The sequence below is a fragment of the Podarcis liolepis genome (genome assembly GCF_965112155.1).
Source record: "Podarcis liolepis genome assembly, chromosome: 10".
NCBI classification, from domain to species: domain Eukaryota; kingdom Metazoa; phylum Chordata; class Lepidosauria; order Squamata; family Lacertidae; genus Podarcis; species Podarcis liolepis.
Genome location: NC_139562.1, coordinates 18,149,693 through 18,169,619, shown reverse-complemented (window position 1 = coordinate 18,169,619; position 19,927 = coordinate 18,149,693). Strand labels below are relative to the sequence as shown.

The 19,927-nt window shown below is 39.0% G+C and overlaps 1 protein-coding gene across 7 annotated transcripts in view; it reads left to right on the top strand.

The window, feature by feature from the left end:
* The window catches only part of CACNA1C (calcium voltage-gated channel subunit alpha1 C), a gene marked incomplete at its 5' end in the record, with an annotated part of 445,655 nt that overhangs the window by 285,992 nt on the left and 139,736 nt on the right, over positions 1–19,927 (top strand). For 5 of the 7 annotated variants that reach the window (XM_083461732.1, XM_083461737.1, XM_083461735.1 and 2 more), the window contains 2 exons: positions 4,218–4,321; positions 7,572–7,744. In XM_083461732.1, coding sequence (XP_083317858.1) covers positions 4,218–4,321; positions 7,572–7,744 — 277 coding nt within the window. Of the gene's footprint in view, positions 1–1,729; positions 1,756–4,217; positions 4,322–4,711; positions 4,816–7,571; positions 7,745–19,927 lie in introns of those variants that run through there. The other 2 variants (XM_083461738.1, XM_083461734.1) reach the window with 2 other exon arrangements.

Sequence of the window (19,927 nt, the reverse complement as noted above, 5' to 3'; positions counted from 1 at the left end):
CTCTATAAAATATATTTTTATGTCTTTTGTCACATATCCTATAATTGGTCCATCCCTGCCCCACACCCGGGTGACGGAGACATTATGTCAGTATCAAATAAGTATAGGAATTTGGCATTGTTTATCTGCACTACAAATATACAAAGAACTAAACTGCAAAAAACATTTCTGTGGTGCAGCAGGACTGATTTCCCATTTACTGCTTCTCTGGCAGTAGCTCTGCTCCAGTTCTGATAGCTTGATAATTGTACAAACACAGTTGAACAGAGAGACTCTATCTGCAGGATAGCAAGTCTGCTTGCTCTGTTTTTCCTAATTTTAGCAGCTTTTCTTAGCCCTATGCAAGTTCCATACCTAAAGGGCTAGTTCCTTCTGTGTAATCCTCCTTGTCCACTAAGGCCCAAAGAGGAAGTCCTGATTGGAACTACCACGAAAGTCTACTGAGATTGGTGTCCCTACTTGATTCCCGTATATACCCAGTAGATCCCTACAGTCTGCAGTTTCCAAATATCTCAGAAACCTGCTCCACAGTAACTCATAGCAGAGCTGTTAGCATGGCTGCTCCTATTCTGTAAAATAATAGTCCTTTCATGATATGACAGGCATTTTCCAGAAACAATTAGCAATATTCCTGTTCCAACAGACTTTCCCAGATGGATAATTGGGGCTTTTCCATCACTGTCTGTTTGGTATTGTTTTAGTTTTGTTTTAAATCTGTTGTTTAATTCTGCTGTTTTCTGCATTTTTTTTAGTAGTTTTTGTTGCACATTGCCTTGAGACAATTATGGTGACTATAACTGTTGTTATTATTGCTGGGGACTCAGGAAAGGAACCCACTGTGTGAAACTCCTGCTCTGGGAGATCCTCTGCTCTCGTCTTTATTGGTCTTCCAACACTCACAAAAGACCTGTTTGTTTTTTGCACTGATCAGTGGCTGCATTTCTGCTCTTTCTTGATACTGTTGTTGTTCTGCTGCTGTTTCCTTTTGTATTTTTAAATGTATTTAATTTGTGTTATTAATCATTAACATCATTAATGATGTTAGCTGAGTTGGAGGATAAATAAATTGTGCAACAAGATTAAATAAAAAACAGAAAGCTACAAAGTGACTGACACAGCACCACGGTAGGTTCTGCCACACTAAGGGCTTATCCAGACTTCATTTTGCACCACACTTTCCAGGCACAGGTCCACGTTTTGTAGGCCACACAGGTTTTGTTTTATCCCACTGCTTTCCTGAGAAAACCCATTGTTGAACACTGAATCGGAATAAGTTGACACAATTTGCTCACTAAGGCTGCAGTCTAACCATCCTGATGTTGATGACTATGAGAGAGTATTAAAATGAATTGCAGGCCTCCATCAGCAGAGAGGAGCGCCACTGATGAAGGAGGGGGCTCTGCTCTGAGTGGCTGGGAAGCTACTGCTGGTGGCCCTCCTCCTGGGGAGCATTTTACCACCCTGTTCTTTAATTTATATTTAAATTGGCACTGAATGGCTCATGTACACACACACACACACACACACACACACACACACACACAGCGAGCGAGCGAGAGAGAGAGCACTTAAATTAAGGAGTTTTATCATGCCAATTTAAAAATTGTTTTTAAAAACTGCTTCCTTTCCAACTCCAGCCATTTTAGCAACGTGTCTGTTGTTTTCAGTTAGAAACTTCTGATGTAAAACACGTCTGTTCCAGTAATGCAGCACTTTGTAACAAGGCATAGCAGAAATCAGCCATAAACAGCTTCAGTAAGTACTATGGTGCAGATTAAAGAATTGATTTAAGTAGTGGCTGCTCAGGTGAATTGTACCCTTCCCTGCCCACATGACTTTGTCATGTCCACTAGAGTGAACAGAATGTGTCAGGATGCACCCGCAAAAAATCACAATATTCCCAAGAGGGTAGAAAATCAGCTGCAATTTGCATTTGTAGCTTAAAATGGAAGAACAGTGATTATAGCTCTAGGAGCAGCCTAAAGCTTTTGGCCTACCCCTTTCTCAATTCTACAGAAAATAATCCTCAGGGTAACAACCATAGTGGCAGCAGAGATAGGACAGGTATCACTGAGTCTGAAGAGGGCTACTTTTCTTTACAGCTGGCAGCATAGGGAGAGGTTTTTCCACAACTGAGAAGTTTTAGGAACCCTTCATAATATTCTTTGAAAAATTAAAATATTTCATTGCACTGCAGTATTAGTATATTCACATCCCTCTTTGATGAGCAAACAGCAGCTCCCCATTTTCAGAGAGGCAGCAGCTTTGGCAGTGGCAGGCAAAAGGATTTGTGAAATTTTAGCAACCACTTTGTCCTTTGCATGGGGACTAGATAATGAACAAATACAAAACAGGGCTTGTAAAACATTCACAAAAGCAAAGCAAAAGCATGCCCCAATTTTATTCCGTCTATGATACGTTTTATAGGTTAATGCAAGAAACAGGATGTGCGCATCATTAGTTTGACCCAACAGGGATGCCTTTATAGTACAGCAGCTAGAAGGGTTACCTATATTCATTTGTCCAACACCCAAGTACAGAGACTCTTCCCTCCCTTTTCCTTTTGCCACTCAAGTGACTCTATACAGTGTAGAAATGTCCTCATGGTGTCAGCATTCATTGTTCCTAATAGGAACAGAGGAAACTGACATACTGAGTCAGACTCAGTCCACGTAGCTCAGAATTCTGTGCACTGACTGGCAGTGCTTCTTCAGGATTTCGGGGGGGGGGCACATTCCCAGCTCTTTCTGGAGATACCAGGGACCAGTGGCGTAGCATGGGTTGTCAGCACCCGGGGCAAGGCAAGTAATTTGTGCCCCCAACCCGTGGATTTGCGCCCCCTAACCCGTGGATTTGCGCCCCCTAACCCTAACCCCCAGATGTTGCGCCTGGTGCGGCCGGCCCCCCCTGCACCCCCCACGCTACGCCATTGCCAGGGACTGAAACTGGGACCTTCTGCATGCAAACCAGATGGTCTATAATTGAGCTATGGCTACCTCCCTGGGCTTATACTGTACAGGTTTGCTTTGAATACAATGGCTTTAAATCTTTTGTAATCATTTGAAATTGAGGGGACAACCTGTTCAGTTGCCACAAGGAAGTTCAGGTGTCATGATGCTATAGTAAAATGTGGAACTCTTAGTTATGAAATGTCAAAATTATACTTCTTTCCCTGCTTTTTTTAATAACAGAGATGGAACCTGGAGGCAGGAAAATTGTTCTGCTTTAGGAATGTGCTTCTTGAAGCCATTGCTTCAGACTATTTCATAAGAATGCTGGGCTTGATGCAGAATACATTTATGAGTAAAAATCAAGAGCAGAGGATTTGATTGTAGCTATATGGGCAGTTTTACCTTCCCCAGTATGAATTCCTGGATAATATTTTTTAAAATGCTGTGGTTCAGCCTTGCTGTGCCAATGGGAAGGCTGCTTTTTTACAAAGTGCATATATGCCTTGTTTATCCCAAAGCAGAAGGAAACATGGTAAAGACTTGCAGATATTTACTGAAATATATGTACATAATGTACTTTAGTATAAAAACAGTGGTAATCACAGCACATTTCCTTAACACTGGTCTCCAATTTGGGTAGTTCAGTACAAATGGTTACTCTGAAAACAACAAAAATAAACGTTTGAATCTTTAAACAAAACTAGATGGTTGCTGATGCACCACCCAAACTGTATTCAGTGTGACCATCTGCTTTGATAGAGCAGCAAATGGGGGTGGGGACACACACAGAGAAAAGGGTGTTTCTTAACTTTTTTGTTGTTATTATTTTAAAAATGTAATCTCTATCCAATTGTTCACAAATATATTATGTCTATATTTTGTAACTGAGGGTTTCTTCCCCCCTTCTTCCTCTATATTTTAATATGCTGAAGGCTATAAATAATAATCTAAACAAAGGATCACTGGAGTAACTGAAGTTCTGTTCATCACCTAGCACATAATAAAAATGTTATGCTTCTCTTATATCAATGAGTAAAATAGGTGGTTCCCAATATATCTGGTTTAATTTCACTCTCATGGACACATTCTGTTTTCACATGGTATTTTAAGTCAAAGGCCCTTCAAAACAGCTAAAATTAGGTATTAGCTAAAATATGTCCAACTATCTGTTTTATCCACAGGCCTTATTCGCAAACCTTTCTGTCTTCTTTCCCTAATCCATTCTGCTTTCTGTCTCTATCTTCTAACTATCCTCCATCTTTCCAGATGCAGGACGCTATGGGCTATGAGTTACCCTGGGTGTACTTTGTCAGTCTGGTCATCTTTGGATCCTTTTTCGTTCTTAATCTGGTTCTTGGTGTGTTGAGCGGGTAAGCTGCTGGTTTTGGTGTTATTTTTTCCCCCTCATGCTGCAGGGCAAGACTCCAGAATCAGGGTTCTTCTGTGTCACCAGAATCCTTTAATTGTCACAAGCAAAACCAAGGGTTATATTTGTTATGATTTCTGCATTGATTCCCCAGACTGTGTCTTGCCTGTGTCTGACAGGCAAGTTACAGCACAGTATACAGTGGTTGGAAATTCACTAGGTAAGGTGACCAAATACTTAACTCAATCTATACTAAAGTAGGTAGAAAATTTACTTCCTGGTTGGTTGAACCGAACAACAAATTCAGCACTGGTGACTCAAGTTCCCTTCAACTGGAGCCTTGTAATGCTCAGGAATGGAACTTTCCACACTAATTATCATTCCACTCTTCCAGGTCAATGATGCCATAGGAAGGGGCTGGCCCTGGATCTATTTTGTTACACTAATCATCATAGGGTCATTTTTTGTACTTAACTTGGTTCTCGGTGTACTTAGCGGGTAAGCAGTACCTGGAAAAATGTTTGGAATTACTATTGTTGTTGTTTAATTACACATGCTTCTGTATTATTCTTTATGTTCTTTCTCTTGGGTTGAAGATATGGGCCCTGATCCAACATATTCCCAATGTCATCTGCTAATGTCAGTGGGATTTGGATCAACTTTACCTTATAAATGGACAGTGAAAGTCTAAATTAAAAGTATGGCATTAAACAGCCTAAAGTAGTGGGGTGAGGGTTGAAAGCCAGCACTGCCAAAAGCTAGCAGTGCTAGGTGTGGAAAACACTCCCCATCCTTATATATAACATTGTTGGGATTGAAACTTCACCCCGATATGCAAACTGTTGCCCCTGGTGGAAGTAATGAATATAGTAAATAACATTATCATAACTAATGAGCTTATAACTAGAATTTATGAGTGGTTTACATGGGGTCTCAGTAGGGATTGGGAAGCACAGGTCTAATTACTTTGATTATTATTGGCTTTATAAACTGACATCACAGCAGAACTGGCAAATGTTGGCTATGTACTTGTGTGTCACAGAGGATTTTCGAAATTTTAGAATTTGAATTCTAAGACCCCTGAGTAATTAAAGCACATAAGTTGTTTATATGCCATAGGTCTTTTCTTGTTATTACATTAGTGAAGCAGTTTCATAACCATTTAATGAAATGTTGACCGTAGAGAGAAAAATAATACCTATTGCTTATTGGGTGATTTCCATTAATTTCAATGGGATTATTCTGAGAATGACTAACGTTGGATATCACCCTATGCATGTGACATCATGGTAAAGAATTGGTAAAAAATGAATGGAAGTATATGAAACAAATTTTAACCTACTGATGTTATGGTTGTTTATTCAATTTATATCCCATCCTTCCTCTGGAAGGTGCTTCTCAGATTATTATTTTTCTTGGCTAACAACTCTCCATTGTAACTCCATTTAATCATTGAAGGACAGGGCAGGTTTTTTGTTTGTTTTTGTTTCTAGCCTTCGAAAAAATGGGGGTCAGAAACAAAAAAATATGGTGGTAAAATAGGAAATATTTCAATTTTTACATTTTATACATGTCAATTGAAAAATGCAGGTTGCCCATTAGCTGTATAAACATTTGTTACCATACACACTTAGCAGATTGCGGATTTGTTCTGAGGAAATTGCCCACATGAATGAAAGGGTAGTTCAGTCAACAAGCCTTTTGATAATTTGCTTTCTTGGTATGACAGCTAACAAGCATAAATAATTTATGCCCATTGTAAGATGTGGAACTGAATGGAAATTGCAGTCATTTCACAGAATAATGCCAAATAGGAATCATTTGGAGGTCATTCTTGGTCATATATTGATACTGAATAGATTCAAATTAGCACCATAGATGGAATTTTTAAAAGAATTTCATTTGATATTCCCAGAGACAGCAGGCCTTCATAGACCAGATTTTAAGATACTGGTTTTTGTACTACTTTGCTATTGTTGCTGTGGAATGATTTTTCAAAACCACTAATTTTTCCAATATTATCCTTGCAATAACTCAATAGTAGAATTCCTTATTTGCCAATAATATTGGCCATTTGATTGCCCTTTTCACCCATTGCTGTATTTTTTATTTGTATATATTTCTTGTTTTATGTTGCTATGGCTGTTGGCTAATGGGCATAAAGTTTATCTTATCTATCTTACTCATGTAAAAACACACTGATTCCCGGACCATCCGCGGGCTGGATTTAGACGATGATTGGGCCAAATCTGGCCCCCGGGCCTTAGTTTACCTACCCATGGGCTAGAATTATTTTTTTAAAAAATCCTTATTTGCAAGCAAAAAGTCTCAAGTTCAGTTGTCAAAGCTCAACTTTAAAAGATTACAGGGAGCAGGATGGAAAATAAGGATGGGAATCATTATTTCTAGTTGATACTTTGGGAGCAGTTGGTACACAGCAGCTTTGAAAATGATCAGTCTATCTAAAGAGGCATCAGACAAATATGAACACTAATTTTTCCACTTCCTGGTTCCCCATACATTAAAGAGTGTTAACAATATTCAACAAGCCTTCATTGTGGAATAATGTTTATACAGTGCTTGGAAGGAGAAAGGCATTGGATTTCTCACTATCCATCTTTTGTTTACAGTTCCATGCCACAGAACTTCAGCTTCTAGTAGAAGCACTTTGTTTTTTCCACATTTGTCATATTTGTGATGTATCCATCTACCTTATGGCAAAGCTGTCTTCTAGAACTGATCTTCTGAGCTGTTTCTGATCTTCCTGAGGGTTAAGTGGAGCTTCTTGCAATCCTCCACTTTAAAGTCTTTATTATAAGATTCCTAAGAGAAGATGGAGCAAAGCCTGGCATGATGACAGATATACATCGGCACATACAGAAGCTTGGAGTTTTGCCTTGAGTTGAGAAAAGACTGCCCTTATGTTACTGCAGTACAGATAATAGTTTGTTCAAGATTATTCGGAATAATATTTTCCTGCAAGCATTTTATAAGAAATAATAACAAAAATAATCATTAATTCTCTTTGAGAAATGATTTGAGATACAGAACAAGTAGCTGACATTACCATCTTAAAGATAAGTCATTGTGTATAAAACAGAGGAATCGCATGTATTAATATGGGTTGAAATTAATATGGACAGCCAAGTTACCATAGCAGGAAATTTATAATCTCCAGTGCAATTCAAGCTAATTCTTTTCTATCTTTCTTTTGGTCTCCTGTTCTCATCCTTTAATCCCCTCCCTCTTGCCAGGGAGTTTTCTAAAGAGAGAGAGAAAGCAAAAGCTCGAGGTGACTTTCAGAAGTTGCGAGAGAAACAACAGCTGGAGGAGGACTTGAAGGGATATCTGGATTGGATAACTCAAGCAGAAGATATTGACCCAGAAAATGAAGATGAGGGCATGGATGAAGAAAAGCCCCGAAACAGTAAGCAACTCTCCTCTGTTTGTCCTAGGGTGTCTAGCCAGCAATTAATGTTCTTTATGGGCTGCATTAATGAACCTATGCTCAGGAACTTAGAAGGGTGCACCCAAGCCTTGCTAAGATAAATTTTGCCATACTGCAACACTATCAATGTTTGCTACATAAAACTGGGGAAGGGAATGGAAGGTCCACCACCAGAGGTGTTGTGTGGCAGCAGAAAAAATAAAAACACTGTCCATGGTGGAAAACAAAACTTAGTACTCCAAGGGTGCTTGGGGGCATGTTGGGGGAGGCTGTGGATCCATAGGATCCCATTTATTCTTGGTCCCCTGACACACCCACCCCGCAGTGCCAGCCAGGATAAAGAGATGCATCTTCCAGTCACCAAAAACTATATGGTGAAGTTGCCAGACACACCTCTGTGGTGAGGAACAAAACCTTTGGACTGCCACAGAAAATGCCCTCTCCTGCATTACACACACACTGAGCTTCAGAGGACAACAGATCTACCAAGAGGGTTCCCGCTTAATACCCAAGAGGCAGTGGCGTAGCGTGGGGGGTGCAGGGGGGGCCGGCCGCACCGGGCGCAACATCTGGGGGTTAGGGTTAGGGGGCGCAAATCCACGGGTTAGGGGGCGCAAATTACTTGCCTTGCCCCGGGTGCTGACAACCCACGCTACGCCACTGCCAAGAGGAGCTGTTGGGAAGCAAACAGTCTTTCAGATATTTGGGACTTGAGTTGTTTAGGGCTTTAAACACTATCATGAGCACTTTAAATTGGGCTCAGAAACAAAGAGGCAACCAATTTGTGAATGCTACTCACCTGTTGGTTTCTCTTACCTCCACTGAGAGATTGATACTCACCAGTATTAAGAGCAGTGCTTAAAAAAAAAAAAAAAGTTTAGGGGTGCTCTCACTTTCCTACTCATATTGAAATACCACCCCTCAATGAGGCCAAACTTATATTCGCAAATGTTTAGGGGTACGCATCCTCCTGCGTCCCCCCAGAAAAAAGCACTGATTAGGGGGATTAGTAAGAATGCTTCTAAAATCCATCCTTCTTTATTTCTCTCTGGATTTTATTAGTGTCATAATGCCTTGTCCTGGTCACATGGTGGCATCAATGTTTTTGCTTTTTTCACTGTGTTTTCAAAATTTGTAATCATGACATCACATTCTTAATATCACACTGAGTGCATAACCCCCCCCCAAATGCACATAGCTTTTTCCTTATTAAAATATATGTATCTTAATGTAATGGTGAGTACAACTGGGTGTTAAAAATAAGTCTGTGATGCTTTAATGTGTCCTGCAAATGGCCTAGCTGGGGGTGGGGGGTGAACCCATGATGAATGGGAGAAATGAAGGGCTGCAACAAGAACCAACAGTGCATTCACCATTTCTGAAATTAATTAGAAAATTTCATTTTGAATAATTGGAAGACAGGCAAGGCAGAACACTGTGGAAGAGAAATCTGTCCACCCATGGGCACTGGTATTTGGCAGTGTTTCAGATAATGAAATGGGATACAGAGAATCTTACCCTTTCATGCTCTTTTTTAATCGGCATAGAAAACCTCTACTCTTTATAAACTCCTGGGGATATTTTTCTTTCATTTATCTTGAAATACCAGGTCTTGAACCTTTCATACTATTAGCCAATTAACAGACAGTTCTTTTGTTCTTAACATTCATTGTTGAAATGTTCATTATCAGCTATATTCTTTTGGACAGGGAAAACCCAAAATATTTCCATAGATATACTCTGCTATCCACGTCAAATACCAAATAAATAATACCTGATCAATTCTTTATATGGCCAAACAAGCATAGATTTTCATTAAAACTATATCCTGTCTTTGTGCAGGCACCTTCATTAAAACTTTTGCTTGAGTAAAAACTCAAGAGATAAGCCTTGGAGAATGGTGTTAGCTCTCTAGCTAAATGCTTGCATTTCCAAAATCAACCAAATTTATTATAATTTATTTAATATGACTATAGAGTTATTAATTATGAAAAGGAATTAAGATAATAAAGCAGAGAAATGTACTTCTATCCTACTTTTTAAAAAGAGTGCTTTAATACTATTAAGAGAGATTCTGAATAGATTTTCTTAAATTACTGCTGAATTGCCCCACTGAGCGGCTGATGTGCACAAAGGAAAAGATGCAATTGAATTAGGATTAGATATGCTCCTCACCACAGATACAAGGGTAGTCAGGGAAGGTAGCAGGTTTCACTCACATCATAGTGGTGCATCCAAGTGTATCCATTTCCTTTTCGCATACAAATAAGTTGTTGCTTTTCAGTCATATGGAAAAAAGCAAAGCATTGTATTGGAGACACTCCCAACTTGTAGAAAAGATCTACCAACCAGCCTTAACTGAAAGAGTCTGCACAGAAGTGTACAACTTGTCTATGTGCTCTATGTTATGCACTATAGCTCTCAAGCATACCTACAATATGCTATTGTCTCTCCACATAATGGTGGGAATTAGCTAGTTATATAAAAGGAAGAGATATGCATGCATAGGTCCCAGATTCAACTTGTTGCATTTCTAGGTAGTACAGGGAAAGTCTGTATGTCTGAAACTGGAGAGCCATCACCAGTCAGTGTAAACTGTAAACAATATTGAGCTAGATGGGCCAATAGTCTGACTATAATAGCCAATAGCCTGACTATAACTACATATGGAATGTATAATATTAAAAATGGGAACCTATTATGTTAAATCATGTATACCAAGCACCCAGTTTCAGAGTGTTACTCAAATCCTAGAAGGCTTATGATAGATGCATACTGAAGATTAAAAAAGGAATGCATTATGAAGACAGTTATTGGATGACAGACAGTATTTATGCCTGCTGGATATACAGATAATCAGTGATATAAGATCTACCATTGAAATTCAGGGCTTAATGTCATTTATTGGTCATTAATCTCAGAAAGTAACCAGTGGTATGTTTTGTTTTTGGAAGAGATATTACTTTAAATACTATAATGTTGGTGCTTGAATTTCAACTTTCAGGTTTGCTTACATACTACCTAAATGCAAACTTGGCTCCTACTTTGTCTGCTGAATCAATGTCACAAAATCACACAGTAGTTCCTTAAGTTGTTTAAAATCAATCTTGAAGTCCAGAGCGCATGTCGGACCACCACCAAAACTTGAGTAGGGACAGCAACATCATATTAAGAAGCGCTAGATTAACTGATGGACCACTTGGTTCTGGCAAGGGAATGGTGTGATAATGAGGCTTCAGTTCCATACCACACCATACATTAAAACCACATGTCTTCCCGCAAAGAATCATGGGAACTGTAACTTAATTACAGGATTCTTTGGGAGAAGTCATACACTTTAAATATATGATGGGGACGAGACCATTTGTTCATGTCAGATTGGCACAGAAGTCAGACGATGAAGAAAATAATCAAGCAGAAGTTGGATACATCTTTGATGGGGTTCTTACTTGCTTCATGTTTGCAGTTTAAATGGTACCTCTTATTTGCAATATTGTTTTCATTTGTAATTAATAGTTAAAGGTGTGTTTCAGATGTCGGATTATCTTTTGTTAAAGCTTGGTGAGTTTTACAACCTGAACCTACACATCCAGAAATAGGCACCACTGAGTTCAATACAGCTTAGTTGAAGGGAATTGTGTATAGGACTGCATTCATGCTAATTCTAATAAATAGTGTAACGTGGGCATAGTTGTGGACTATTTGGGAACATGACTGTTGGGGTTATCCTGAGGAGCACCTGCACATCATATTTACCACTATGCCATTGCTTAGACCTATAGGGATGTAAAAGAAACACCTCTTCTTATAGGATGCAGTTGAAAACTAGCAAGACTTTAACAGGACTGATGCCCAGAATCACTCAGATCCTCATGTAGTTGAGCTAGAAAAACAATGGAAATATATGTATCTCCCATCTTAACTATGTAGAAGTGGCTAAGACAGCTCATGTGGTGGTGACAACTACAAGGGTTTTGGTTGTATATCAGCGCTGTCTGAATCTCAATGGGAATATGATGTAAGTGAGTCTGTATGAAAAAGACAGAGAATAGAAAAACAGACTGGGGCATCTGATGGAAAGAAGGAGACTGATAAATGGTTCAAACTTTCACAGGAAAAACAGATATGTATTCAAAAGCAACAACAATTTTCTTGGATGGTTTTATAGGATGTTATTGACCTTTTTGGTCACCTTGACATAAAATGATTTGGGAGCAGACGGGTAGAACACCCACCAGGCTTGCTCTTTCTGCATTCATTTGTGGAAGCCAGGGAGCTTCAATGGAGTTATGCTGCTTTTCCCAAATGCTGGTGCCTTAAGAGGTTATATGAAAAATAAAAGGGCTGCTTACTAAAACAGCCCACATTATATTGTTCATGGGCAGTCCCATAGTTTAATTTTAGTGGCTGAAACATGGTATGCATGAGTGTGTGCACGTGTGCATCCAGTTCAGTAGCGTAGTCATTAAGTAGACAGCTACTTTGCTTCTTGGTTTTTGTTCACTAATAGATGTACAGGAAGTGTCAAGGAAAAGTCAGCTTCCTTTTGAAATGGAAGTTCAACATCCATATCTTCTCAAACCCACATTATTCCCCCTCTGTATTATTCAGTTTCCAGGCACATAACCTGATGGAAAGGAGTTAGAATATTTTGGCTATCCTATATAGCTGGTATATTTGGGGAGTTCTTCTTGTATTAAAAAATAACAGCCAAGGCACAGCGGCAGCAGAATTTGCCTAAGTGAAAATCATGAAATAGCAGAGGTTGGGAGCCAAGCTGTTTATCAGTTCATCTCCTTAGCTCACCAATTTAGCATCTGGAGAGCAGTGCCATCCAGACCAATTCCTTTTGCTCCTCAAGCACAAATACCACAAAACAAAATACAACGTCATGGAATGATTTATTATCTGCCATCAAAAATTGATCGAAGGGGAGAGTGCAACAGTGTCTACTTTTATCTTCTGCCACTGAAGTGGAAAATAATCATTCAGTAACCAAGGAAAGATTAGCTGCAAATTCTAACAATTGTAGGCGTTATGCAAGAGAGCCTGACTAAAGCGCTACAGGAACAGCAGTTACTGTGGTGGTGGAATACACTGTGTGTGTCTTGGGGGAACAGGGGGAGAATTAGACACATGCCAGAACTTTCACAGAGAAGAAACTATTGTCATTACTTGTCACTTAAGGATCCATAATTTATCTCATGCATGCTGACTTGAAAGTAAATGCTGCAGCTGGCACCAATTTTATCTGGGATTAGGGAATGTATCTTCCTGGTCAAAGGATTTGTCAAAGGACAACTAAACCAATATTGTTGGTCCTACATTGCTTGGGGCTGCATACACACCATTCATTTAAAACTTCCCTCAGCGAATCACGGGAGCTGGCATTTAACTCTTATAGAGCTGCAATTCCAAACACCCTTAACAAACTGCAGTTTCCAGGATTCATTGGAGGAAGTCATGTGCTTTAAATGTGCACAGCCTGGGTATGTGCACAATCTGGATCCTGCCATGGTTTGGAAAAATTAACAATAAGCAATGGAAACAACAGTCACTAATGTTAACATTACTGAAATTCCCAGTGTTTCACTTTAATTAATAGTTTTATAGCTTCTGCAGTATGTGAGCAACTCTTATTACCTAGAGAGGGATTCAACAAGTTTTTAAAATAATTAGGAGCATATTTTATGTTTCTGGTGCATCTCTCAGGCAGCAGTAACATTGCTTCATTGTTCCATAGTTTTCATTGCCTCCGTGTTCCTCTTCTTCTCTCTCTGTTTCAAAGGAACCTGTGATCATGAAACAAAATGGAAGTTGAAAAAGAAAGCAACAATTTTAAAATAAAAAATAAAAACTTATCACCAGCCTTTCATTCTCCTCTCGTGGTTGCTATCAAGGGGAGGTAAATTCTGTCTAGTTGAATGCAAAATAGAACCAACCAGTGCACCCAAGGATAATCACGACAACGAGGACAAAAGGAGGAGGGAGAGAAGAAAGAGTCATTGGCTTGAGTGTCAGGGTCCAATTCATTTGGGATGATAATAAAATGCTTAAAAACAAACCTGTATTAATATTATAAGATTCTAATTCTAAGGAATCCCGTTGCCTGCACTTTGGCTCCAAAAATTTGTAGCCTTTAACCCCTCTATTATTTTGTTGTGGGATAGTTCACATATTATCCCAATAGCATGGTAACCTTTGATAAACCAATAAATTCTCCAAGTAAACTGGCTGAGTGGTTACCATCAGATGCTGCAAGATTCTCTTGCCATTCAAAAAATACAAATTTTCAAAGCATATCAGGCCTGTGCATCACAATAAACTTTAATTTTAGAGAACTACCCAGAAGCTCCAAACTGCCTTTATTTTTTTAAAAAGAAAATTGGTGCTACACCTCTTCTTCTTCTGCATGGAAGGAGAAAGATTGCAGAGTGAGAAACCTTTTCCTAATCCCACCTTAGAAATAAAAGTAAAAGTTGGTTTACAACGTACCAAGTCTATTTGATAGTTTATTTAATTTCTCAAATTCATATATTATTTAACTACAATTGTCTCTAAGCAGTGCACAAAAATCTCAATACAATGGAAATAAAATAGTTAAAATAGCCACATGATTTAGATTTGTTACAAGCACATTGTGACCTGCCTTTTTGAAATCAGTCGTGTAGGGCCACATGGGGAATTATGCCTCAGGCTGAAGGAGCTGTCCTTAGTGAAAGGATATATTTTGTTCCAGTTCCTTAATAAAAAATTAAGATGTAAACAACATCCTGATTCATAGCCATACCCACACATAACACGTGACAGTGGGATAGTGCACAGTTTTAAAGTAGGAAGGGAGTGGAAGTAGAAGCCTTTGGTTAAAGAAGAGCACCTACCCATACATCTGAACTGTTTTTTATTCATATTAACATTACCACAGCACTGGAGTCTGCTGTACCCCTGCAGCAGAGATAAAATACAGATCTCAGCCGCACTTCTCATTCTAGTACAATTGTGTCTTCAGCTGATTTCAAAAGTGGGTATGGTGGTTTAAAATAAATAAATAAATTATTAAATTTATATCCAGATCTTCTTCCCAGAGGGGATCAGAACTGCATGGGGTGATCATAGGAGAAGACAAAACCTCCATACTCAGCAGGCCACTACAGGACCACAAGAACAGCCTTTTCTGCAGACTGTAAGACCTAGGGTAGCAAATACAGGGAGAGGCACTCCTTCATGTAACTGGGTCCCAATTCATTCAGGGCTTTGTAAGCTAAACATAACACCTTACATTGGGCCCAGCAGCAAACAGGAAGAAAGTGCAATTCTCAAATAATTCATTTTATGTGATCTTTTCTTGATGCACTGCTCAACACTCCTGTGGCCATAGGAGCTGAGGAGGCTTTGTCCCCCCCCCATAAAATATTTGAGGGGGCCAAGCCCCCCCCCAAGTTGATCATAGAAACATAGCATCTTAGAGCCAGAAGGGACCTAGGATCATCTAGTCCAACCCCCTGCAATGCAGGAATCTCAGCTGAAACATCCATGACAGATAGCCATCCAACCTCTGCTTAAAAACCTCCAAGGAAGGAGAGTCCATCACCTCTTGTGGGAGTCTGTTCCACTTTGAATGTACATTGCCATTCAAATCATGTGCATGCACCGTGTCATGTGATTATGTGGGGCAGTACTTACCTGCCTCCCCCCATATCTTATTTAAGCTAGCACACCTGCCTGTGGCCATCTTTTGCACCAGCTTCAGCTTTTGGACTGTGTCCCCCCACCCCCACCTCACAAGGTGATTTCACAGATTTTACAAATAGAAACTTTGCTCTCTTAAACCATCTCTGAATACCATGCAAATCTATCCTTTGAAACTATTGCTTAGTAATCTAAAATATAGTATCATCGTGATCAACTCACAAAGAACAGAGTCCTGGCAATAAAAAGCAAAATCCTAGCTTTTGTGTTTTCAGAGAGAATCTTGAAAGAAGCCGTTTGATAAAACCCCCAAACCCAAGTCATATTTACTAGGAGAAGAGAATGATAAAACAGCCGTACCATACATGGCTTCTCCCAAGGAATCCTGGGAACTGCAGCTCCCAGAGCTGCAATCCCCAGCACCCTTAACAAACTACAGTTCCCATAGTTCTTTGGTGGAAGTCGTGTGCTTTAAATGTGTTAAGTTGTGGGCGAACATATCAGACGACACAGCGATTCTTCCAAAGCAGCTCTTTATTTGTAAGCTGGAACAGATCTAACTGAGGAGCTCAGTCAGCCTGCTTATATAGAGCTCCAGAACAATGTAACTGTTGCCATTTTCTAAAACTATCCAATCACTGAACGTCACTTTCGATCCTTCATTTGCATAACTACAGTATCCCCCTGCTGGCCCAGGGTGAGAACTTCAGTACATAACAAAATGTATGATGTGATAATAAAAAAGTTGGAAGAGGGAGTGGTACACAGGAAGGAAAGGAAGAGGACACGGGCATGGATGAAGAGAAAAGCCATGGGGAAGAAAAGCAGAGCAAATGAGCAGGGAGGATAGATGGGTATGGTCGGGAGCTGCAGAGGTAAGGAGGGCTGATATTCATGAAATAACCAGGCGAATGTTGGACTGTACCTTTCTTGGATAATTCTGTTTTCCCCAACCAGGACTTTAAGCGTAGACACCTCTTTCTCTGAGAATTTGTCCAGATTAAATCAGTCTAGTGACAAAAATATTTGAAGAATCATGATGAGAATAGCAGGAGATATAGAAGGTTATAAATTAGTTACTTTGACAGCTGAGTGAGGGAAGCTTGCATAACACCTGCCCACACAAGGCCTAATTCAAGGTAATATTAACAGTTCCTCGCTTCTATGAATGCTCCAAAAAGTATTCACAGACTACAAAAAGCGACTACTGCAAACGTATCAAATATGCCTGTTTTTTAATTCCGTTTGGTGCAATTTATCCATTTTCACTGTCTGAAGAGTTGCAGAAGTTAAAATTACATACTTGAAAAGCTTGCTTTAACTAGAAAAAGCATTGTTTAACCTCTTGATTCCAAGCTGAAAACAGTGCCTGTTGCATTTTTCTGCCCTATAAGATTTTATGATAATGGCAAACCTGTTAGTAAAACTGTCTGAAGGCACACTCCTGAGGTGTGCTGTGTTCAAAATTACAAATATATTTAGTAGACATAACATTATGTTAGCTGGATGTTAAGAATGCTGAAAGGTATTTTATTATCATTTCAGACTAGTAGCAGGCAGTCTACAGTCTCAATTTAAAAACTTAATGTTAAAAAATTAGTGAAATGTTATATTACCTGGTAATTATACGCACTTGGAAACTGACTTTGGGCCAGAAAATAAATTCAGTATAGTTATGTTTTTTTGGGATTGCACTAGTTCAGCCTGCAGGTGGGAGAATGCAAATGTACAAAATTTGCATATTAGGGAGAAAGATTCAGTTTAGCTTCCTGTTCCACCACATGTGCAGGGAGGTTTTGTTTTGTTTTTAGAGGAGTCAGGCATGGTACAGTGTAGAAACAGCTTTTTAGGTTTTAAGACTGCTGAATGTATAAACTCAGTCATTTCTTGGAACTCTGATTTTTGATTATTATTATTTTTTGGTAACTGAGGGCTCTTGAGGAAACATGTGTTTCCCCCTCCCCTTTAATTTTTCTTCTTGTGAAAGGATGTTCAGTATGATGATTCAGAAATGATTTAAACCTTCTTTGGGCTTTTGTCTGAACATGTGAGAGTTATAAGTGCTTAGGGGGCAGGGTGTGCATGCAAGCTTATGCATTTAGCTTGAAGAATTGAAGGGGGTTTCAGAGTGATCTTGAGATGAAGAATGAAAGGTGGCATCTAAACAAGAAAATGTTGAGGTAATTCAAACTGTTGAGGTCTTCAGTTACCTCACACAGACTAAGTAAGTGTGTGTTCCAGTCATGACAAAGAGGTAAGATTTCTAGATTTCCTAGAAATTACAGTGCACTATAGAACAGCTGGCAATGGAACTGACAACAGGGAAGTCAAACTTTAATCTTAAATTGTGACCAGGATCTGGTGTGAGATGTAAGCCTTGTTGAATGGATTGCAAACAGTGATCACAGTGCTATCAAACATAACATCTGTAAGTGCAAAGAAAATTCAATACAGACACTTTTAATTTCAGAAGAGGAAACTTAACAAACTTACCAGTGAATAGGTCTTAGCAGCAGTGAACATCACCACATCTTGTGGCAATGAATTCCCTAAGTTAATTCCATAAGTTAATTTTGGACTCGCTTGAAAAGGTCATACCATCTTTTTGTAGCAGTTTATGCTAGTGAAATGTAACAGGAGTTTTGAACCTTTTTAAATTATTCTACAAAGTATCATTTTACACTCTGTAAGAAATGCCATTACGAATTGTCAGCATACAGTTCTATATAGACTCTAGTGTTCAGTACTGAGATTCATTCACATGGGCAGAAAAGAGGAAAATCATATGTGACTTCCACACTGGTGCAGCTTTCTGCATACTCGGTATAAATAAATGTAGAGTATTTGATTGTTTCCAGGGCACTATGCCACTGCTAATAAATGTGGTACAAAGAAAGTATCCTTTCATATAGATTAATCGATAAAACAAATGAGGACAGTGTCTCCATAAACCAAGGAAGATAATGAAACTAGGGTCCTGAGATGAAACAGAAACTCTGTCTGGTGATGAAGCTGATCACAAAATGTAACTTGATTTAAGGAAATTGCTTCGCAACTGAACACAAAAACTTGGTTCTGTATTGTGAACAACTGGAAAGTAAATTATGTTTCCTACTTTGAATAATGCCAGTGCTGTTTCTTTGTTGTGTAGAGTCCAAGCAGGAAAATTGTTGCCTTGCTAGAATATGAAAATAATATTACTTGAGTGGCATGGAGAAGAGACATGCATTGAGGATCTTGCAGCTGGTTGGTATAGCTACAGTATGTGTAAGGAGTACCATCCATTGTGTAGAAGATGTAAAGCCAGGCAGGATGAATAAAGCCAAGGATGGCATTATTCCAAAGAGCTACACAGTGATGTGTGGAGAGGTGGTAGAGATGGAGCCTAGCCTGCCCTGTCTTACACATGGATCTGGTTGAAGGGAGTGTTCTGATGATGACACATGGTGTGATTTTACTGTTGAATATGAATAAGGCTGACGCTATAAAATTGGCTGGGTGGGTCATGGGCAGGATTTGAAATATAAGCATTGGATTACTGAAAGAACTAATAAAAGTGAAGTTCAGATAATAAAACACATGTATTGTAAAACAGTTAATAAAAAGTAGCAAAAAACAAACACCAGGAAAGGAGGGGTGCGAAGAAGAAATTTATGTTGAAAAATGTATATGAACATAAGGGACCTCTGAACAGGAGGTGTCCAATTTTGATTGTCAAATCTGTCCCCTGTGCAGTTCACTTACTGGCTCTATTCTGTTCCACAAGACCTCGAGCAAATATGTACAGCCACATGTTACTGGTAGTGCTTGTGATTTCACAACTAAAAAATCCTGTAAAATGTTTGGTGATGAGGTTATCATAGGACTGATGTGCAGGGTTTTTGAGCCAATGTTACTGTAGTAGCTGAGATTTTTATTGTATCATATTTTTAGGAAGGAAACAGCTGGTTCCAATTAACTGCTGATACACGTCTCCAGAAAGTGTGCCCCTAATAAAACATGACTATCAAGAAATCATATTTTTTTACATTAGACCCAGTTCCTCCAGAAATACTTAAAGGCATGTTACAATATAAAAGCAGAAAACATTTTTAAATGCAGACCCAAATATGACACTTAAAAGCAAACAATAAAAACCAGGAACTGCACAGCAGTTGCAGAAGAGCAATAAAAAATAACAGCAATATTTGCACAACCATTATATTTTAATGATTTGATTTTACTCCTAAACAATGCTGCTATGTTTTGTTTTGTTTTTCAGTTTTCTATTCTTAGGAATGTTAAACTCTAAGGGTGGTATTCTCCACAATTCTACACACTATGTGTGCTCTTACACAAGTAGATAATGTATTTTTTAATATAAGCTCCACAGGAAAAGGGTTTGTAGCAGCTATGTACAAAGCCTTTGTCAATATTTTGGGAAATTGACCAGTTTAAAATCTACATAGAAGATGGTTGGGGGCGAGGAGTATT